Genomic DNA, 22294 nt, shown 5'->3' on the forward strand with positions numbered 1-22294 from the left:
GCACGCACCCCAAGCCCCGCCCCCCCCAGGCTGCCGGCGCGCGAGCAGTTGGCGCCGCTCCCTGCCTTCCCTCTCCTATAGTGGAGCGGGGCCGGGCCTCCCGAGTCGGGGGTGGAAGGCGGGGGCCACATAATGCCACGCCCCCGCCTCGTCCCCATTTGAAGCCCCGCGACTCTTCACTGCTGGTCAATCAGAGCCCGTGCTCTCCCTAGTGCCGGCCAATGGGAGGTGCGCTCGGGCTGCTTCCGGCTCCGCGCTCCGCTCGCCCCCTCCCAAGGTCTCCCCGCGACTGGCGGGACGCAGGGGCGGGCGTCGGCCGCGGTGACGCGCAGCGGGCCTGGAGCCAATAAGGGGCGGGCTCGGTGCTGATGGACGGTGCTGGTGGCCAGTGGAGAGGCGCTGGCCGCACTTCCCGTCGGGGAGAGAGTGTAATATGGCGAAGACCTACGATTACCTGTTCAAGCTGCTGCTGATCGGGGACTCGGGGGTGGGGAAGACCTGTGTCCTGTTCCGCTTCTCCGAGGACGCCTTCAACTCCACTTTTATCTCCACCATAGGTAGCGGGACCGGGGAATGGCTGGGGGCGCCGGAGGCCCGGGCTGGGAGCGCCCCTGAGGGGCTGGGGCTGAGGGATCTACAGGGCTGGACGGGCCGAGGGCGCTGAGAGGGTCGAGGGGGCCTAAAGGGAGAAGAGCAGTCGCCTGCACCGCCGTTCGGGGGTTCCTGGGCCGTGGTGGGGGAGACCAGGTGCCCATTTTGCAGATAGGGAGACTGAGGCTCCGACCCTCAGCCCGCTCGTTAGGGCGTGTTATGTCTTGGGCTGGGGTCTTCGCGCCCGTCCTCTCGATCTGTCCTAGCAGCAGCCCTCGAAGCGGTTCTTTTGAGGCTCTTGCCTTACAGAAGTGGAAACTGAGTCACGGGGAATTGGCCATGGGAAAAAGACAGTGGCATCTCACCTTAATGAGCATTTACTATGTGCCAAGTGCTTCACGTGCATTTTCACACTCTCCAGTTCTTGGTGCTAAGTGCTGTTATGAGCCCGTCTCACAAGATGAGGAATCTGAGGCTCAGGGAGGGCATGGAACTTGCCCAAGGCCACACAGTCTGCAGGTGGTGAGAATGGGATTTGATGGAATTTGAACCTGGCTGTGTCTCAACCCAAAACTCGAGGCTTAGCTCTCCTAGAGAGATGCCACTGCACACTCCCAGCTGATGACAAGCTCAGCTAATGCACCTTGGAGCCGGGACTCTAACCCACACCATTCCTGCTCTTTTCTCTGGAGCGTTCAGAGGTTGAGCCCCTCTCCCTGACCATGCTTCCCCTCATAAGTGTATTTTCCTCTAGAAGGAATGATAAGAAGAGTCAGGACCTTTTCCCTGCCCACCTTTCATCCTGCTCCAGGAATGACAGCAATGGCAAGTGACAGCACTGCCTGCCCTGGGACCTGTCATCCCCAAGAAGATGCAAGATAAAAGCCTCAGCGAGAAACTAAATCAGCCACTGCCACAAACAGCCTTGACTTCCCTATCAAAGGGCCCAAGACTCCGGCTGTCACTTTAGAACAGCTTTTCCCGTAGGGCCAGCCCACATTGTGGTTGAACAGAATTGGCTTGGTGCATCTCAGTTGTGATGTCCACAGAAGTGGAGCTGACCTCTCTCAGTGCCACAAAAGCAGTCCTGGCCCACAATGAAAAGGTTTGACCCGGGAGTAACACCTATCTGAGTGGCTTGTGAGCTCTGTAGCCCTGCTAGGGATGGGGAAAGTGGGGGAACGGTCACTAAGTCCAGGAGTTTATTCCGACTCAAGAAAACCTAGGGAATGGCCTTTGCTTTACTGTGTCACTTCGACAGAATCGTGTTATCTCCCTGAACCCCAAGATAATGTGCTAATTCCATTCTTGCCCTCCTCCAGGAGCTATGCTTTATTTATTTTATTTTATTTTATTTTTTGAGACGGAGTCTAGCTCTTTTGCCCAGGCTGGAATCCAGCGGCACGATCTCGGGTCACTACAACCTCTGCCTCCCGGGTTTAAGCAATTCTCCTGCCTCAGCCTCCCTAGTAGCTGGGATTATAGGCACCCGCCACCACGTCCAGCTAAATTTTGTATTTTTAGTAAATACAGGGTTTCACTGTGTTGGTCAGGCTGGTCTCGAACTCCTGACCTTGTGATCTGCCTGCGTCGGCATCCCAAAGTGCTGGGATTACAAGCATGAGCCACCGCACCCAGCGGAGCTGTGCTTTATAAAAGTTATATGCCAGATGTAAAATAGAGAGAATTGACTGGAAATCATTACGTCTGGTTTCCAGTTGCTGTTTGCCCTTGAATGTGCACTACCCGTCTCTGAGCCCTGCTGTCTTTAGAGCAGGAGTGACACTGTCTGCCCAGCCTAGTGCCCTGGTGGATGAGGATTAGAATTAGACAATAAGGGGTTGTCACCACAACCAGAGGCCATCTAGAGGAAGCAAATGAATGGCTCCTGCAGTGACAGCATCCAGCCTCTGTAGACAGATGTTTCTGAATTCTTCCCCCTCCCCCACTCCAAGGCTAAACTTTAGGGTAATTCTTGTGCTCCAACCAATCAAGAAGTGGCGTTAATTCAGCCTGGGCAACATGGCAAACCCCATCTCTACAAAAAATAAAATAAAATTAGCTGGGCATAGTGGCTCACCCATGTAGACCCAGCCACTTGGGAGGCCAAGGTGGGAGGATCGATTGAGCCCAGGAGGTCAAGGTGCAGTGAGCTGTGATGGTGTCACTGCACTCCAGCCTGGGCAACAGAGCGAGACCCTGTTTTAAAAAATAATAATAAAAATAAAAGAAAGAAATGATGTTAACTGTGAGCAGACTGGCTTGCATTCACTCAGATCCCAGTTTCCCGGCCTTCCCCACAAACCCCCCTCTTTTTTTTTTTTTTTTTTTTTTTTGAGACAGTCTCTCTCTGTCACCCAGTCTGGAGTGCAGTGGCACGATCTCGGCTCACTGCAACTTCCGCCTCCCAGGTTCCAGCGATTCTCCTGTCTCAGCCTCCCAAGTAGCTGGGATTACAAGCACCCACCACCATGCCCAGCTAATTTTTGTTTTTTGTTTTTTTTTTTTAGTAGAGATGGGGTTTCACCATGTTGGCCAGGCTGGTCTCGAACTCCTGACCTCGTGACCGCCCACCTTGGCCTCCCAAAGTGCTGGGATTACAAGCATGAGCCACCGCGCCCAGCCCAACCCCCCTCTTTAGAGTTACTTTGAGCTTTAAAGAGGCTTTCTTCCATTTACAGATGAGGATGTGACTTGGTGAAAGTTACCTAGCAAGGTGGAGGTGGCACCTGACCCTAAGATCCCTCCCTCCCACCCCTTCATTCCCCTCCTTCCATTTGTAGCCTTCTGTCTTCTAGGAAAGTCTAATTCACCATGACCTTGAAGGTCAGGCCTCATAATTCTTAGGCCTCGTAAAGTTTACACTTCCTAATTAAATTTGGCATGTTAATAAAACCCAGAGGAGTGTAGGGCGGAGTGCTGCTGTGGAGCTTGGCCAACCTAACAGTGCTCCTCGATTTTTTGTGTCCCTGTACACGTGTGACAGGAAGTGGGGAATGTTTTAGGAAGCCCGGGCACACTGGGCTGTCTAGTCCTGAAGCAGTATCACCTTAATGCTTAAAGGTGATTCCATAAATTAGTCATACGTGGTGGCGCTTGCCTGTATTCCCAGCTACTCAGGAGGCTGAGGCAGGAGAATCGCTTGAATCCAGGAGGCAGAGGTTGCAGTGAGCCAAGATTGTACCAGTGCACTCCAGCCTGGGCAACAGAGCAAAACTATGTCTCCAAAAAAAAAAAAGAAGCAATTCTATATTGGCTGAGTGTACCTCTGGGTTTTCTTTATAGACAAGGATTGAGTGGCTGTTCATTTTCTGCCACTCAATCCTTAACATTTTGCCAAAGGTTACATTTCACCAAAGCCTATTCTCAGAAGCCCCATAGATCATTTGTGGTGTGAACTTGGCCCTGTAGCTCCCTGGAATGGGTTCTCACCAGCCTGGCTCGGCGCCACTGCCTCCTCAGGGGCCCATTGATTCCTCCAGTGAAAGGGTTGGCATTTGAGAAAGTGCTTTGTGAACCGCTCAACACCGCGTAGACCCTGTTGCGCGTTAATACTTTGATCCAGCCATATTTTGCCAGTGTCTTCTGTGGGCCAGGCAGCCATTTTGGCAAGAGGGCTGCAGAGAGGACACAGGTGAGTCAAGGTGCGTGCAGGACTGGGGTACCAGCTTCTAGCAAATGTGTATTCAACCCCTGTGTGTTCAGTCACTGGAGGTAATAGCAGTGGATGAGACTTGTCAGGTCCCTGCCCCAGGGAGCTTACGTTTGAGAGGGCGAAAGTCCAGTGCTGGGGCTGGATGGATGGAATTAGCATCCCCACCCTGGGTTGAGAGAGGCGCAGCCAGGCCTGGGCCTCAAGTCTTCTCCAGCAGGGACTTGAACAAATTCCTGGTGGCAAAGGCTGGGTCTGGCTGTTTCTCATCTACATGGGCCATTATGATCTGCAAGCATTATGCCCAGGTCCATGCAGCAGATACATAAATGTATGTCAGTTATGTTAATAAATAGGTAAAGGGAGAACTGATGAGGATGGTCAGAAAGGTTCCCCTGAGGAGGGAACTTGAATGGGAACCTGAACAAAGGGATAGCCAGGTAGCTACAGAAGAAAGAACTTTCCAGGGCAGGGAAGAGCAAACATCAAAGCCCCAAGTCAGGAGCATGCTTGGAATGTTGAGGAAATCGCTGTGTGGATGGTGTGGCCAGAGAGAGCAGGTCATGAGCCAGAGTGCTGAGAGGTGACCAGGTTAGGCAGGACCTTGACACACATGAGCAGCTGTTTCCACTTTATTCGAGGGAAGTGGGGCAGGGAAGCCACTGAAAGAGGCTTTAAAAAAAAATAGCTTTATGAGATAGAATTCGCATACAGTTCACCCATTTGCAGTGTACAATTCAGTGGCTTTGGGTACATTCACAGAGTTCCACAACCATCACCACAGGCAATTTGGGAACATTTTTATTATGCCAAAAAGACACCAACCTAAGGCCAGGCACGCACGGTGGCACAGTGGCTCACGCCTGTAATCCCAGTACTTTGGGAGGCTGAGGTGGGCAGATCACGAGGTCAAGAGATTGAGAACAGCCTGGCCAACATGGTGAAACCCTGTCTCTACTAAAAATAGAAAAATTAGCTGGGCATGGTGGCGTGTGCCTGCAGTCCCAGCTACTTGGGAGGCTGTGGCAGGAGAATCACTTGAACCCGGGAGGCAGAGGTTGCAGTGAGCCAAGATCGCACCACTGCACTCCAGGCTAGCCAAGATCGCACCACTGCACTCCAGCCTGGTGACAGAGAAACTCCATCTCAAAAAAAAAAAAAAAGGATACCAACCCTTCCAGTTTCCCCATGTGCCCCCCAGCCCCAGACAACCGCTAATCAGCTTTCTGTTTCTATGAATGAGCCTATGCTGGACATGTCTGTTAATGGAATCTCACACTAAGTGACCTTTAGTGTCTGGCTTCTCTCAGCATCCTGTCTTCAAGGTTCATCCACATTGTATAGCATGGATGAGTACTCCGTTCCTTTTTATGACTGGGTCATATTCCGTTGTATGGTTGGACCACATTTTGTTCATCCATTCATCTGTTGGTGGACATACTAGAAAGTTTGGAGCAGAGGGCCGGGTGCGGTGGCTGATGCCTATAATCCCAGCACTTTGGGAGGCTGAGGCAGGCAGATCATTTGAGGTCAGGAGTTTGAGACCAGCCTGGCCAACACGGTGAAACCCCATCTCTACTAAAAACTCAAAAATTGGCCGGGCATTGTGGCAGGCACCTGTGGTCCCAGCTACTCGGGAGGCTGAGGCAGGAGAATCACTTGAACCCGGGAGACAGAGGCTGCAGTGAGCCAAGATCATGCCACTGCACTCCAGCCTGGGCGACAGAGCGAGACTCCATCTCAAAAAAAAAAAAAAGAAAGTAAGTTTGGAGCAGAGGTTAGCTGTGTAACATGGTTAGGGTTATATTTTTGAAGGCTGGGGAGGGGACTCTGGGGGAACAGTGGGAGCCTGGGGAACATCAAGGTGGCTGCGAGGTCACCGTGGGGAAAGGGGATGAAAGCAGGAGGTGAGAGACAAGGAAGATGGGGTCAGCAAGGCTTGTTAGGAGGTGATCTTCAAGGGGGCCTTAAAGGAGGAGAAGTTTGCCCAGCTGACGGGCCAGTGGGACACAGACCACCCACAGAAAATGAATAGCGTGTACAAAAGCTGGGGGCAGGAGAGAACGTGACCATGTGCATTGACGCATGGTGGGGCCTAAGGCCCTGTGTGCCTGGGGGTCGGTCAGCTGCGGGATGTTGGGGAGCGAGGGACTCAGGCCTGCAGAGGGCTCTGTTGAGACCCACTCCGTACAACTGCCTGGGGTGGGGAGGCGGGTTCAGCTGGCAGCAAGGGACAAGAGCAGGGCTTTGCCACCCGCGCCCCCTGGGTTTGCTCTGCACTGCTCCCATCAGCTCTTGGAGAGGGAAAGTATCTCCAAGTGTTTCCAGATCTGGATATTCCGACATCCCGCATGCCCAGCGCCAGGCAGGGTCTCCATAAGCCACAACAGCTGTCACCTGCACAGGTTGGTGGCGCCCAGCTCAGACACAACTTGGGAAATGGGCTGACAGTGACGTGCCTTTTTTCTTTTTTCTTTCAGGAATTGACTTTAAAATTAGGACCATAGAGCTCGATGGCAAGAGAATTAAACTGCAGATATGGTAAGAGTCATTGTTCTCTGTCATTCTCTCCACCTGGCGATGGCTTCAAGCCAGAAGCCCTTTGCCTTCCCCCTCCACCGTCCCTGTGACCTTGGCCTCCATTTCTTGGTGCCCAGTCCTGGCACATGGGGCTTTCTCCAGAAGCTCTTGGGGGTTTATACCCAGCCCAGAGAGCTGTCCTCTGCTGGCTGCAGGGCACCAGGGCCTGCAGCATCATAGGCACAAAGCTGCCCAGCCCTGGCTAGCTCAGTGTTCCACAGTGGGCACCATCTGGGTCTGGCCTTCAGAGTGGGCTGCTTCTGTTGAACGGGAAGAGAGCCCTCTCAGTGCCAGGTGCTGGTGACGCCTGCAGGGACTGTGAGATGCCCCAGCCGAGAGTTTCCTTTTGAGCCTCTCAACCCACTCAGAAGCATAAAGGTCCAACTTCACTTCCTCTTTTCTCCCCTGGGGCAGGCCTGGCCTCCCTTCCTAGCATACAGACCGAAACCCCAAACCGAAATTAAGCTGAGGGCCGGGCCCCATGTTGAGACCTGTTTCCATTCCTGAGAACTAAGGGTGACTTCCCATGCACATACAATTAGGGAAGTGGGGAGACTCCAAGTCGCCATCGCTGGCCTGACTCTAGTTTGCTGAGACTGAGTTCAGGTGGCGGGTATAGTGGGGTCCTGCCCTGCACACATGCCACTCGCATAGAGTCACTGGCCCTGAGCAAAACAAAGAGAAGTCACATTTAAGAGCGTGGTGCAATTTCCCTGTCACCCAAACCAGGCAAGTGCCTTTGAGTGGGAGCAGTGTGCCAGGAGATGGGCCACGAAGTCATCCTCCCTCAAGTCTCAAAGTGTGACCGGTCACCCCCACTTGCCAGTTTCAGGGAGCCCCACAGCTACCCTTGACTCCAGGTGCTATTCACCTCTTCTTTTTTTTTCTTCTTTTTTTTGAGACGGAGTTTCGCTCTTGTCGCCTAGGCTGGAGTGCAATGGCGCGATCTTGTCTCACCGCAACCTCTGCCCCCCAGGTTCAAGTGATTCTCCTGCCTCAGCCTCCCAAGTAGCTGATACTACAGGCATGCACCACCACGCCCAACTAATTTTGTATTTTTAGTAGAGACGGGGTTTCTCCATGTTGGTCAGGCTGGTCTCGAACTCTCGACCTCAGGTGACCCACCCACCTCAGCCTCCCAAAGTGCTGGGATTATAGGCGTGAGCCACCACGCCCGGCCCTACTGTTAACCTCTTAATCTGACTTTGGGAGTCAGGTAGGTTTAACTTGCAGTCCATCCTGCAGACATTGGTAGTAAGTCAAGCTCTGGCTGCCTTGTAAGTTCCAAGCCACGGAAGTTTCTCCACTTCCAGCACGTTGGTGCCACGTCACCCTTTGTTCCCAAGTCCAAAGTGACACTGCATCAGCAAGCAGAAGTTTCACTTTCCTCCTGCCTTCCTCCTTCTGCTCTTAGCAATCGTGGTGAGGTTAGTGACTCAAAACTCTTCTAAGGACTGTGGTTGAAAAAAAAAATGACTGTTTTTTTTGTTTGTTTGTTTGTTTGTTTGAGACAGAGTTTTGCTCTTGTTGCCCAGGCTGGAGTGCAGTGGCACAATTTTGGCTCACTGCAACCTCCGCCTCCTGGGTTCAAGCAATTCTTCTGCCTCGGCCTCCCAAGTAGCTGGGATTACAGGTGCCTGCCACCACGCTCGGCTAATTTTGTATTTTTAGTAGAGACGGGGTTTCGCCGTGTTGGCCAGGTTGGCTTCGAACCCCTGAATTCAGGTGATCCACCCGCCTCAGCCTCCCAAAGTGCTGAGATTACAGGCGTGAGCCACCGCACCCGGCAAAAATGACTGTTCTTAACCACTCATGTCTCCTGCTGCTGGTGTCAGAAAGTCAGCTTAGCTCCAAGCAAGGTGTTTCTGCACAATCCAGACGTATAGAGCCCTCCGGGTCCCAGCAGGGCTGTGGGAGGAACCCTGGGCTTGGAGACAGAAGACCTGAGTCTTGCCCTGGCTCTGTCACCAATCAGTTAGGTCACCTTTAATTTTTTTTTTTTTTTTTTTTTTTTTAGACAAAGTCTCACTCTGTCAACCAGGCTGGAGTGCAGTGGCATGATCTCAGCTCACTGCAACCTCCACTTCCTTGGTTCAAGCAATTCTCGTGCTTCAGCTTCCCGAGTCGCTGGGATTACAGGCACCTGCCACCATGCCTGGCTAACTTTTGTATTTTTAGTAGACAGGGTTTCACCATGTTGGTCAGGCTGATCTCAAACTCCTGACCTCAGGTGATCCGCTGGCCTCAGCCTCCCAAAGTGCTGAGATTACGGGAGTGAGCCAACACGCCTGGCTTTTTTTTTTTTTTTTTTTTTTTCCTGAGACAGAGTCTTACTCTGTCACCCATGCTGGAATATAGTGGCACGATCTCAGGTCACTGCAACCTCCACCTCCCAGGTTCAAGCGATTGTTGTGTCTCCGCCTCCTAAGTAGCTGGGACTACAGATCCGCGCCATCATGCCCGCCTAATTTTTGTATTTTTAGTAGAGATGAGGTTTCATTGTGTTGGTCAGGCCGATCTCGAACTCCTGGCCTCAGGTGATCCACCCGCCTCGGCCTCTTAAAGTGCTGGGATTACAGATGTAAGCCACTGCACCAGGCCAGTTAGGTTACCTTTTTTTTTTTTTTTTTGAGACGGAGTCTTGCTCTGTCACCCAGGCTGGAGTACAGTGGTGCAATCTCGGCTCACTGCAGCCTCCACCTCCTGGGTTCCAGCAGTTCTCCTGCCTCAGCCTCCCAGGTAGCTGGGATTACAGGCACGTGCGTGCCACCATGCCTGGCTAATTCTTGTATTTTTTGTAGGGACGGGGTTTCACCAAGTTGGCCAGGCTGGTCTCGACCTCCTGACCTCAGGTGGTCCACCTGCCTCGGCCTCCCAAAGTGCTAGGATTACAGATGTGAGCCACTGCGCCCGGCCAGTTAGGTTACCTACCTTTAAACCAAACACTAAGTACCCTTCAAGCCAGGAGCTGGGTTGGGCATAGGTGTGTCTTGCCCAGGCATCACCTCCCGGGCAATAGGCCCTGTGTTCCTTGTCATGCAGATGAGGAGGGACTTTCCCCATCATTCAAACCAAGATGGCAGGTCTGAAAGCTTTTCCTGAGTCCCAGCTACCCTCAACAGCAAGAGCTATGTTCCTGAGCCACATGACTGGCTCTTCCGTGAACCAGAAACTCCAGGGAGAATTCCCTGGAAGCAAAGGTGCAGAAGAGGAGAAGGCGCATGGGTCAGGGATCCCATCATGGCTCTGCCACATCAAATGACCTTAACCCCTCCAGGCCACAGTGTCCTTCCCTGTAATAATAGGGAGATTAGAAGGTGCTGCCTTAGCAGAAGAAGGTATCACAGTGGCTGACCGGTGAGAAAGCCAGGCATCCCGGGTAGATGCTCCTTGTCTCCTACTGGGGACAGTTATTTTCCTTTAATGTTGCTAATATCCCTTTTCTTCATGTTTAGGGACACGGCCGGTCAGGAACGGTTTCGGACGATCACAACGGCCTACTACAGGGGTGCAATGGTAGGGATTTTTTGTTTGGTTGTTTTTATCTCCTTTTTAAGTCAACATGGGAGCGTCACTGTGCATTGGTTACTGAAGCCTAGATGTTTCTGTGGAGCCCGTGCCCCAACTCCTCAGGGCTCCTTGGTCCCAAGTTAGTCTTAGGAACAGGCTTTGTGCCCCGGCCCACCCCCATGTACATACCTCCCCTTCTGGCTGCAGAGACAATGCAGGGTTTAAATAAAGTGGAAACATAATTCTTTGGGAATGAAGAAAGACACAGGAAGCCGGTTCTTCCAGGTGAGCTCAGTGCAGTCGAAGCCGGCATGCCCCAACTTTTAGGAGCTGTCACATGACCTGCATCTGTCTCTATGAAATTTGCTACCAAAAGCTTGAAGATCTTCCAGGAGCTGACCTGCCCTGGGCTGTCGGCCGTTATATCCGTCACTCAGGCCTGAGGCGGGATGACGTGATGGGAAGACTCAGTCATCATCCCGCAAAACATTTCTCAAGCACCTTCTCTGGGCCAGGCCTTAACCAGATGCAGAAGGCGGCCAGGGATGGGACGTGGTCCTGTGTCAGGGGCCCTGTGTGTACATGGCAGGGCATTCAGGGGTAGAGGGAGCAGGAGGCGGAGCCCCTGGACCTGGCCTGAGACCCTGGCTTGCCCACTGAGCTCCATCTCCTGACTTGGAAAAGGGAACGGAGCACAGCACTGTGTCTCAGGCTGTGCTGAGGATAAATGGCTGCCTCTCCCCATTCCCAGGTCCCTCTGCTCCCCACTCTTTCCTCCGCATACCCCATCATTTAATTGCTCAGGCAGCTGCCTGTTTCCTCGATGAGGGCAGCGCCACATCCTGGTCCCTGCCATCTGCCTGGCCCCGGGGAACCTGCTGGGTCTGCAGTAGTTGCTCAGGAAAGACTTGTGGAGGGTGGAGATGAATGGAGGCATTATGTGTTTAGAGCATCCCACACGGCATCCGAAACCTCATGGAGACCCACTCGTGTGGGCTGCAGCCTTAGTGTGCCTCAGTAAAATTAATGTATTTCTTTCCCCCCACCTCACAGTTCTCTGGTGGAGGGTGGGCAGGCGGCCTGAGGGCACTGGGGTCTTGGGGAGCTTCAGCCTCTGGAGAAAACTGTGTGACCTGGGGCCTGTCCCAATCTTCTCTGGGCCCAAATAGGCACCTTCCACCCTGCCCTGATCACCAAGCCCTCCCCTGCACCAGGCAGTGGGCCCAGGTCTTAGCTCAGATTATGTCATTGCATTTTGGCTGTGAACCTCTTTGTGCAGGCACCATTGTCTTCCCTGTTTTATAACAAAGAACCTGAGGTTTGGCCCGGTGGCCTGCCCCGCTGAAGTTCACTCAGCAGGTAAATGGCTAGGCTGGGCTGGGCTGTTTGTCTCTAGCACCCACATCCTCAACCAGCACCAAGATGATTGTGGCTTTCCATCCTCCTAGACCCAGGCCAACCTGAACAGATGCCACCACTGGCTGCATGTGGCTATTTGAATTTACCCAATTAACGTTGAAAATCCAGCCAGGCGCAGTGGCTGATGCCTGTAATCCCAGCACTTTGGGAGGCCGAGGCAGGTAGATCTCTTGAGGTCAGGAGTTGGAGACCAGCCTGGCCACATGGTAAAATTCCATCTCTACTAAAAATACAAAAATTAGCTGGGCGTGGTGGCGGATGCCTGTAATCCCAGCTACTCAGGAGGGTGAGGCAGGAGAATCGCTTAAACCTGGGAGCCGGAGGTTGCAGTGAGCCGAGGTTGCACCACTGCACTCCAGTCTGGGCAGCAGAGCAAGAATCCGTCGCTTAACTACTTAATTAATTAATTAATTAATTTTAAAAAACATTGAAAATCCAGCTCCTTGGGTCAAAGCAGCTATGTTTCTGATGCCCTAGAGCCTTGTGTAGCCAGTATCAGTCATATGGGACAGCACCACCATTGCAGCTGTGTCCTCATCTCTGTCAGCATGCTCATAGACCCTTGGGCCTCAAAATCCCAAGTTTGGGAAGCATTGGATGCTCAGAGACCCATGGTAAGGTTTGCCCAGACGGGGCCCTGGAAAATAGTCACTTGGAGCCCTGAGGGGTGTTTCCAGGAAAACCTGGAATAGGATGGCTGGCTCAGTGTTTTCCAGGTGCTTCTGCTTGATTCTAAGAGAGAGCTCTCCCCACTGCCCCACTAACGTCCAGGTTCTCCCCTCAGCTCCCTGAAATAGGTATAATCCAGGAATTTGAGTCTTAGGCACATGTCACCAACTTAGTGGTGAAGGCAGGAATCCTGGGCTTTCAGAGGGTCCAGTCCCCGGATAAAGGGCCCCACGCCCCCTGTCCCTGACCATGTCACAGTCACAGGGTGTGCCCACCGTGGATGGGGCATGGCAGACATCATGGGCCACTGCAGCCTTGAGGTTCTTCGCCATGGTTGCGGCTGACTGTGAGGCCATTATTCATGTCCCTGAATTCCCAGGAGGATTTGGGGTTGCAGTGACTTTCTTGCCCCATCTGTGTCATTTTTGTCCCACACTCTTGCACCCACACCTGTCTCACCATTACCACATGGCCCGTGTCCTTATTCTGCAAACTTGGATGGCCCCAGACAATTTGGCCAGCAGCAGAAGTCATCAGTGCCCTCAGGTGCCACAGATGCAGGGCTGGGCCTGGGGAGCAGGTAGCGAGGAGGAAGGAAGAAATCCAGGCCTGGACATGAGCAGGCCACGTGCCTTGGAGCCCAGGATGCCCGGCAACAAAGGGGGACTTGTGATGGCACTGCAGGCTGGCCCGCTGTGGGCACTCCACAAGGACATCGAGAACCACACACAGACCGTCAGAGGGTGGCCCCCACATGTGGGTTCTGGGGCTGAAAAAGGCCCAGGGATATTGCTGAGAGGATAGGTGTCATCAGCGCTTTTGGAGTTAGCCCCCCCCTCCCCGCCCCCCGTGCTTGAATCTTAAAGGTCACATCTCTGTGCCTCAGTTTCCCCTTGCATCGCATGGGCATGTTTGCGCTTGTCCACAGCAGTAGCGAGGCTGTGGGCCCAGGCTGAGGCGGGGCTGCCCCGAAGCTCTTCCAGGACCCACGAGCCTTCTCCCAGTTGCTCACGTCTAGGTTAGGGAACTGGAAGGGCCTCGGCACTCGGCTCCATCTTCACACAGCCGGTTCCCTCTGTGGTGGGGTCACTGGAAGTTGTGTGGATGTCGGGTCAGGACTTCCTGGGCTCAGTTGTGCCTGGTAGGTGGCTCAGGCAGAGCGTGGGGTGAGCAAGGGGTGAAGAGGAGGCCGATTGCAGGGGAGGGTCGGCGTGAGGGGAGTGCTGCTGGCAGTGGGCCTGTGGACCGGCTCCCACCGTCAGGCTGCACCACCCCGTGGGCCATGAGGGGAGCCAGCCGGGCTTGTCAGCGAGGGCGTGGCAGGGGCTGGCCTGTGAGCCAGAAGGGTCACCTCAGCGGCCCGGGGGGCAGGACAAGGCTGGTGCCAGAACCCAGCAGAAAGAAGGGCCACAGGGATGGAGAGGAGGGGGCTGGCTTCCGGGGCTCCACAGAGGTGGGGAGGGCGGCAGCTAATGGGCCCGGCTGTGCAGTGGGTGCTGGGCTCCCCACCACTGTTCTCTGGTGCCGCTGAGGCCTCCCTTCCAGAGCCTGCAGCCGATCAGGCACCTGTGTCTTCTCTCCCCGCGCAGGGCATCATGCTGGTCTACGACATCACCAACGAGAAGTCCTTCGACAACATCCGGAACTGGATTCGCAACATTGAGGAGGTGAGGCCCTCCGGCTCCTCCCACTGTCCCTGCTTCAGTCCTTGTCCCAGAGCCCTCTGGTTTACTCATGAGAAGGCCAAGGTGCAGAGACACATACAGGCCACTTGCCCACAGCCTCCTAGTCAGGGACATGGTGGGAGCAGGGACTGAGATGCAAGCAGCCGGCCCCAGGGACCACACGCTGGCCTGGCCCCACCCCAGAGCCCCTCGGAGCCCATCCCTCCAGCTAGGCTGTTGGATCTGGCCAGTGTCATGGTCATAAGAGAAAGGATATCCAAGCTTGTGGTCACCGTGAGTGTTGGGTGCTTTCTAGAGAAGGAAGGGTCTAGCACAGGTGTGACCCTTGTAGTTGGAGGGTGTGGTGAGCAGGCGTCAGTTGTACTTTGAGCTATATTGGAGCAGGGTGTGACCTGGTACAAACGACCTGTGTTCAGACCTTGAACCATAGAGCAGTGAGAAGGAGGCCAACCCCTCCTCCCCTTCCAAAGCCAGCATCTTCATCTTCTGCTCCCCAAAGAGCTGACCTCACCCCCAAAGCCTTCCTGGCTGCCGGCACCTGCAGCTTTCTATAACTAACCAGGTGGGGCTTCAGGTCTGAGGCACAGTCAGAGAACTTTTCCCATCTATAAAACCACAGCAAAAGGGCATATCACTGTCCACCCAGGACTCATGGACCTCCCAGGCCAGGCTGAGAGGCCACCCCATCATTTGTGAGTCATTGCACTGGGCTCACCTCCCCAGTGACCCTGAGAGGGCTGTGCTGCCAAATTTGCCAGTGCAGGGCTGCACCCCAGCTGGGAAAGCTGTCTTTATCCGTGGAGAGGAGGAGAGCCTGGTCTTTGTGAAAGGTCTCTGTTTCTGGCCAGCGGGCAGGAGCCACCTTCTGGTTCATGGGAAGTGAGGCAGGGAGTGGCGCAGTAGGTTCCAGAGACCAAGTCTGAGCTGGTGGAAGAAGACAGCAGTTTCCAGTGTCCCTGTCCTCCAGGAAGCGTGGTCCGCTCCATGGGGACCCAGGGAGACTTGACGAAGGAGCTGCCTTTGGGTATGAGGGCAGAGTTTGGGCAACATCAGACAGGGTGGTGAAGTGCCTGCAGCTGGTGACGGCCTCGAGTTGCGACCACCTCAGGCACGGCCTGTTTCTGGAGCCCAAAAAGAGTTGAAATGTCAGGGCCAGGCGAGGTGGTTTACGCCTGTAATCCCAGCACTTTGGGAGGCTGAGGCGGGCAGATCACCTGAGGTCAGAAGTTCGAGACCAGCCTGGCCAACATGGCGAAACTCTGTCTCTACTAAAAATACAAAAAATTAGCCTGGTATGGTGGCAGATGCCTGTAATCTCAGCTATTCGGGAGGTTGAGGATCGCTTGAACCTGAAGGCAGAGGTTGCAGTGAGCCGAGATCATGCCACTACACTTCAGCCTGGGAGACAGAACGAGACTCCATCTCAAAAAAATAAAAAAAAAAAAGTGTCAAAGCAGAAGGTCCCAGGACAACAGCTGGGGCCTCTTGCAGAGGAGCCAGGGAGGGAAGGAGGAAAGCCAAGGTCGGGGGGTAAATATCTCAGCCTCACTCACCTCCCATAGGCTAGACCCGCCCAGCAGCCCAGGTGCAGGGGCTTGATTGATACAGCCATAGAAGCTGCCAGAAAGCATTTCAGAAAATGTGCATTTGCTCAGAGTAGCAGCTAGAACCCTGGCCCCAGCCCTGGCATTGGCTGTGTGACATGGGGCCGGCTGCTTGGCCTCTCTGAGCTTCAGCTTGTCCCTTAGACCAGGCTGTACCTAGCAGTCCTGACCCCACCGCTCTGATTTCTGGGGACAGACTGTGTGTTGGCAGAGGCACCTGGCCTGTGTCATCCGGTCTGATCCCCCGTCTGTCCCCCTCCCTCTCAGCACGCCTCTGCAGACGTCGAAAAGATGATACTCGGGAACAAGTGTGATGTGAATGACAAGAGACAAGTTTCCAAGGAACGGGGAGAAAAGGTGGGCATGGTGGCACAAGGGGCAGAGCGCCTCGGGGTCTTGGGGTTCTTGTGCAGAGGCCTTCCCCTGTCCCTTCTCTGCCCCAGGGGCCTGAGATGAGTTGGTCACCCCAGTGGGGCACGTGCCATGGGATGACAGAAGCACACACCCAGCCGGGGCTTCTTGGGTGCACTCTGCGGGCATCTCATCAAAACCTACCATGGCCCCGCTCCAGACTTTCAAGACCACGGGAGCGGGGAACAGATCCATAGTTTGATCCCAGCAGGTCCCCGCCACCCTCCCATCTCAGCTGCCATCCCCAGCACTCCATGCCCTGTGAGACCCTGTGGAGGGGCATTCACTATAGAATCGAGGGAGCGATCCAGGAAGTCACGCCCACAGCCCCTGCCCTGTTGCTGCTCCCTCTTGGCGCCGGCCCTGGCTTCAGCTCCTGTTCTGGGCAAGCTCAGATGCGCCCAGCAGCTGGTGTGTTCATGCGTGTGCCTCCCTCTCTCACAGCTGGCCCTCGACTATGGAATCAAGTTCATGGAGACCAGCGCGAAGGCCAACATCAACGTGGAAAATGTGAGTCCCGGGCCCTGCTGGGAGACACGGGGCCTGCAGGATTGGCCCCTTCAGGCTGAAGGGGGAGCTGGCGTCCTCCGAGGAGGTCCTGCCGGACGGACCAGCCTCAGGCTCAGGGCTGCCAGTAAGTCCTCTGAGGGACATTTCCTGGGCAGTGCCATGTGCCAAGCACAGGCAGCCCCTGGGAATGTGCCATCAGCAGGGACAGGCCCCACAAAGGGCACCTAGGACGCATCTCACGGGCTCTTGGGCAGCCCTGGGGAATAGGCATGGTTTTACAGGTGAGGAAACTAAGGCTCAGAAAGACCCAGCTCTGTGTTTACCCTCTCAGCCACACCACTTACCCTGGAGAGGCCCCTGTCAAAAGCCCAGACATAGCAGGGAGCCCTGATGGGACCCGGGCCCATGCCACCCTCCCCTCTCCACGGGGCGACCCCAGCCCTGCGGCCGATCCTGTGATGTTTCCCCATCCTAGTCATGTTTCCAAAGCGGATCTTCCATATCACTCCCGACCTAAAGTCTCTATGCTGACGTGAAGACAAAGGCTAGACTCCTCGCCTGGCGTGGAAAGCCCTCCCTCACTGGCTACAGCTGGTGTTTGCTACCCAGGGCTCGGGCCTTGCCCTCCCCAGGCTACCTGGGCTGCTCCTTTCTCCAATACGTCACTGCATTTCCCTCCTGTGTGCCCCTTTTTCTGCCTGCCAGGTTCCCTTTTCTAGTCAGGGCCTGGCCCAGGGGGCCTCTCCCCAAGAACACCTTCAGTCTCCCCTGGGCCTTCCTCTGTACCCCAAGCCACTCTCCTCTCCAGAACCTCCCACATCATGGGGATGTATGTTGGGATCACGCCTCCCGCCATCTCTGTATGTCCCCTCCTCAAGGCTGTGACAGCAGCTCAACCCTTGGCTGTGCTGGGAGATGAACCTGCTCCCGCTCCCAGCCCTGCCAGGCAAGGACTCCGAGTGAAGCTTGTTTGGCCACAGAGCTGCTTGCCTTTTTCCCTGACCATCAGAAGGGAGGCCAGAGCTGACAGAACCTAGGAGTCAGAGACAAAGAACTGGGCACTCCTTCTAGATCCTTCTGGATTGGTCGGTTAACTGCTGGGTTCCTTTGGACAAGTCACTTGGCCTCTCTGAGCCTCAGTTTCCTCTCTGGCCAACTGAGTGTCGCCCCATCTCAGAGGGCTTAGGGGACGTGGCGCATGCATAAAGTCCCGTCAATGCTAAGGTGCTCTGTGGAAGTGAGAGTTGATGTCAGAGAGTAAGGGTGGTTGGGAGGCAGAGGGAGCCGGGGAAGGACAGGAGCTGGGGCCGGACAGGCCAGATGAACCCACTGCCAGAGGCGGGCATCAAAGAGCCAAATGGGAGGCCCACGCCTGAGAAGCTGTCTCGCCACACCCGCTGTACACGGGCGGCTGAGGACTCAGGGTCCTGCCATCCCAAAGACTCACAATGTGCTTATTCCACAGGCATTTTTCACTCTCGCCAGAGACATCAAAGCAAAAATGGACAAAAAATTGGTGAGTGTGTGTCCTTCCGAGATCCCCGAGTGGATCTCTGGGATCCAGCCATCATCGTTAGCAGCAGTGATATGACGTGCCCTAGATCCTGCTTTTTAGGGCCCAGCCAGACCCCATGGGACATTGCTGGGAAAGGGGGAAGAGTTTGCAGGTGTGGCTGGGGCATCAGCATCAGGCAGTGCCAGCCTGGGGACGCTGCCCAAGCAGACAAGGCCGTGCCCGGTGAATCCCCAGGCTAGCAGGGAGCACACAGCCTTTTCCATTCCACTTAAGGGCCAGAAAGACAACATGGTATGCAAGGACAGAGAGCCACGGCTCGGAGAAAAGCCTCCTAGGTCGCTTGGGCAGGGCCAGGGCTGGTGTCTGATAACTGCTGGCTCATCGTCTTGACAAGCATGGCAGATCAAGAACCTGCCCCCGCTCCACCCCAGCCCCAGATGCTACAAGTTGTGACAGCTCTGCGACCTTCATTGTGTCCCAGGGTTCTCTGAGGCCTCCAGGGAAGTCTGCATGAATCCCTACCCATCTACCCTCTCATTCGTTTCTTGCTTTTTTTGTTTACCACGTTAGCAATTTCCTAGTCCACTGTGCTCAGTATCAATGGTGCTTTCTTGACGGAATCAAACACTTCCCTGTACTTTGGGGGCATTTAGTGCCTAAACGCTGTAGTGACCCTTCCTCCCTCGCCCTGGTTCCAGCAACTGCCCTTTCCCGGCCATGTTACATTGGTTGTCCAATCGAGGAGCACACGGCGCTCTGTTTGTGGGTTAAGTCTGGTCACTTGAGAATGCACATAAAATACAAAATGCCGTTCAAGTTTTACATCTGATGTAAGCAAATCTGTTTTGTAATTCTAAGATGCGGTGTGTTGAACAGTGAGGCATGTGATTGATTTAATAGCAGCTCTTTGGCCATTAAATCAAAATGGGAAACAGTTCATGGAAACCAGTGCACTGACCAACAATAATTTGGGATTTTCTTGCATTTTTTTTTCAGTATAATGGTTAAAATTTGATTCTTTTTTCTTTTAGTTTTTTTATTAGTTAAAAAAGAGATTTTTTTTTTTTTTTTAGAGTCTCACTTTGCCACCTAGGCTGGAGTGCAATGGCACCATCACAGCTCACTGCAGCCTTCAACTCCTGGGCTCAAGCAATCCTCCCACCTCAGCCTCCCAAGTAGCTGGGGCTATAAGCACACGCCACCATGCCTGGCTAATTTTTTTTCTTTTTCTTTTTCTTTTTTTTTTGAGAAGGAGTCTCGCTCTGTTGCCCAGGCTAGAGTGCAATGGTGCAATCCCTGCTTACTGCAACCTCTGCCTCCCAGGTTCAAGCAGTTCTTCTGACTCAGCCTCCCGAGTACTTGGGATTACAGGCACATGTCACCACGCCCAGCTAATTTTTGTATTTTTAGTAGAGACGAGGCTTCACCATGTTGGTCAGGCTGGTCTTGAACTCCTGACCTCAGGTGATCCACCCGCCTCGGCCTCCCAAAGTGTTGGGATTATAGGTGTGAGCCACCCCGCCTGGCCATTTTTTCTTTTTTAAGAGGCAGGATCTCACTTGTTACCCAGGCTGGTCTCAAACTCCTGGGCTCAAGCAGTTCTTCTGCCTCGGCCTCCCAAAGTGCTGGGAAGGGTATGATGGGGTGGGTGGATAAGTGAGAGAGTGGTTGGAAGGGGTGGTATATAGCAGATGGAAAATAGATCTGTTTTTGAAAAACCAATTATCAGTTGTAAGAGAATTGGATGGGTAGAAGATGATGGATGGATGGTTGGTTGAAAGGGAATAAATCGATGGTTGATTTGTTGGAAGGAGATGGTTGGATAGATAGATGATTGGTTTGTTGGTTGGTTGGAAGGGGATGGATGAATGGTTGGTTGGAAGGAGGTGGTTGCTTGGAAGGGGATGGAAGGATGGTTGATTGGTTAGAAGGAGATGGTTAGTTGGAAGGGGGTGGATGGGGGGAAGGAGATGGATGGGTGGATGGATGGTTGGAAAGGGATGGATGGATGGTTGGTTGGTTGGATGAGGTGGTTAGAAGGGGATGGATGGTTGGTTGATTGGTTGGAAGGGGATGGATGGTTGGAAGAAGATGGATGGTTGGAAAGGGATGGATGAGTGGATGGTTCTTGGTTGGAAGGGATGGATGGTTGGTTGATTGGTTTGTTGGTTGGAAGCAGGTGGATAGATGGATGGAAGGGAATGGGTGAGCGGATGGATGGATGGTTGAAAGGGTATAGATGGATGGTTGGTTGGTTGGTTGGTTGGTTGGTTGGTTGGTTGGATGGTTGGAAGGGGACAGCTGGATGGACTGGCAGATGATGGATGGATGGTTTGATGGCTGATTGGTTGGTTGGATGGCTGGAATGGTAATGGATGGATGACCTGGCAGATGATGGATGGATGGTTGGATGGCTTGTTGGTTAGTTGGTTGGTTTGGCTGGTTTGATTGGTTTGGTTGTTTGATTGGTTGGTTGGTTGGTTGGTTGGTTGGATGGTTGGTTGGATGGTTGGATGGATGGTTAGGTGGATGGCTGGTTGATTGTGAGACGTAGTGCTGATTCTCAGTGATAACCTCAGAAAACCTCTTGTGATTTCAGGAAGGCAACAGCCCCCAGGGGAGCAACCAGGGAGTCAAAATCACACCGGACCACCAGAAGAGGAGCAGCTTTTTCCGATGTGTTCTTCTGTGAGGAACACCGCCTTACTCTGAGCCTCGCTCAGCCCAGCTGACTGTGCCTGTTCTGAGTGAGCCCCTCACTCAGCCGGGGCCCTCCCACCTCCAACGCCCCGCCCACGCCGCGGCCACCGGGCCCACGGCCACCAGAATGCAATTGAGAAATCGTTTATTTTAGTAACTGTCTGATCTTTTTCAACTTTGGAGATGGAATAAGTTTAAAATTTGCTATTTTTCCTGTAACATCTGCTGAACGGGCCCACCCACACGTTGTATATCCAGAGAGAGGGAGGGAGTCAAGGTGTGACCGTCGACCATAGCCAGTGTCAGGCCTCTGCCTCTGGGCCTTTGCTTTGTGGCCTCACCGCAACACAAAGCTCCACCAGGAGGCTGGTTCATGTCCCCTACCACGGAAGCAAGGTCCTAGAAGGCCAGCGGTGGTTCCAGGAGCAACAGGTCCCAAACCCTGAGCAAGGCAACCGATCGCCAGGCCCAGGAAGCATCACCCAGGAGATTTGGTGCCCACTTCCACCTCTTCTCTCAGTTTTGGACAAGTGACAAACCATTTTGCCCCCTCACTCTTCTTTTTTAACTGTTAAACCAAAGGAAAGCACAAATGAAGGAAATCCTGTGTAAAGCATTGAGAAGGAAAGAAGCCTGGAGCAGCCTCTCCTGTCCACAGCCAGGGGTTAGGTCTGCAGGCCCGTCTGCGGTCCCCATTGAGCATCAAGGGGACGCTGTGTGTGCTGCAAGTGACGCCGAAAACAACCACAGCCATCACATGGTCCTCCTGAAGTTGGGGCACCCTCCTCTCGGCACCAAAATGGCCCCCACTCCTTCGTGTCCTCCCGCTGTCTCCAAATCGGACGTTCTTTCTAGCTGAGATTTTTATTTTTCCACATCTGTAGTGCCATGAAGCGATTCTGTCTTTGACTTCCAATGGCAAACCTGGGTGATCGGGAACAAGCACGTTGTACCCTTGGCTGGACATGGCCAAAACACGAGGCATTCCACGGCGGCAAGCTGACCGCACAGCAGTCTGGCTTGATTTTCAGCCGTCATCGTTGGGTTCTGTTTTGACAGCTCTGCTGTCCCATAGGGACTGCGATTGGGACCAGGTCAACCAAGCCAGGGGGGTGTCATCAGCCTTTTCTTTTTTTCTTTCTTTTTTTTTTTTTTTCCTCCTTAAGCTGCTGTCAGTCCAAACCATTGGCATCATCGTTTCTTTTGAATTAAAACCAACATATCAGCAATAGTCTGCTCTCCCTGGGAATCTCTAACATGCTCTGTTTACATCGATAAATGCACTTAAGGAAAACAAATTAAAGCTCATCTTAAAGTCCAAGGATTTTTATGTCCACATTTTCCCTGTAGGCCACACGGACATGGCCAGGTGCTGGGGGTGGGTCTGGACAAGATGGTAGAGCCCATGGGTTACCCATCGAGCGGCCACCTCAGAGGAGATGCCACC

General features: G+C 53.8%; 1 protein-coding gene across 2 annotated transcripts; it reads left to right on the forward strand.

The window, feature by feature from the left end:
- Positions 1-16: 16 nt before the first annotated feature.
- RAB8A (RAB8A, member RAS oncogene family) lies at positions 17-22217 on the forward strand. Of its 2 annotated transcripts, none has more exons than XM_016934113.3 (8): positions 17-557; positions 6724-6784; positions 10279-10339; positions 14011-14088; positions 15978-16067; positions 16566-16631; positions 18097-18147; positions 18421-22168. In XM_016934113.3, exons 1-8 carry the CDS (start codon positions 434-436, stop codon positions 18535-18537), a joined length of 648 nt encoding a protein of 215 aa, XP_016789602.1. In that variant the 5' UTR covers positions 17-433; the 3' UTR covers positions 18538-22168.
- The last annotated feature ends 77 nt before the right edge of the window (positions 22218-22294 follow it).

The sequence above is a fragment of the Pan troglodytes genome, chromosome 20, assembly GCF_028858775.2.
Source record: "Pan troglodytes isolate AG18354 chromosome 20, NHGRI_mPanTro3-v2.0_pri, whole genome shotgun sequence".
Classification (NCBI taxonomy): domain Eukaryota; kingdom Metazoa; phylum Chordata; class Mammalia; order Primates; family Hominidae; genus Pan; species Pan troglodytes.

Coding starts and splice junctions, on each gene's coding strand:
- RAB8A (XM_016934113.3), top strand. CDS start 434: ATGGCGAAGACCTACGATTACCTGTTCAAGCTGCTGCTGATCGGGGAC. Junction 16,632..18,096: donor CCAACATCAACGTGGAAAAT/GTGAGTCCCGGG, acceptor CTTATTCCACAG/GCATTTTTCACTCTCGCCAG. Junction 18,148..18,420: donor CAAAAATGGACAAAAAATTG/GTGAGTGTGTGT, acceptor ATTCCACTTAAG/GGCCAGAAAGACAACATGGT.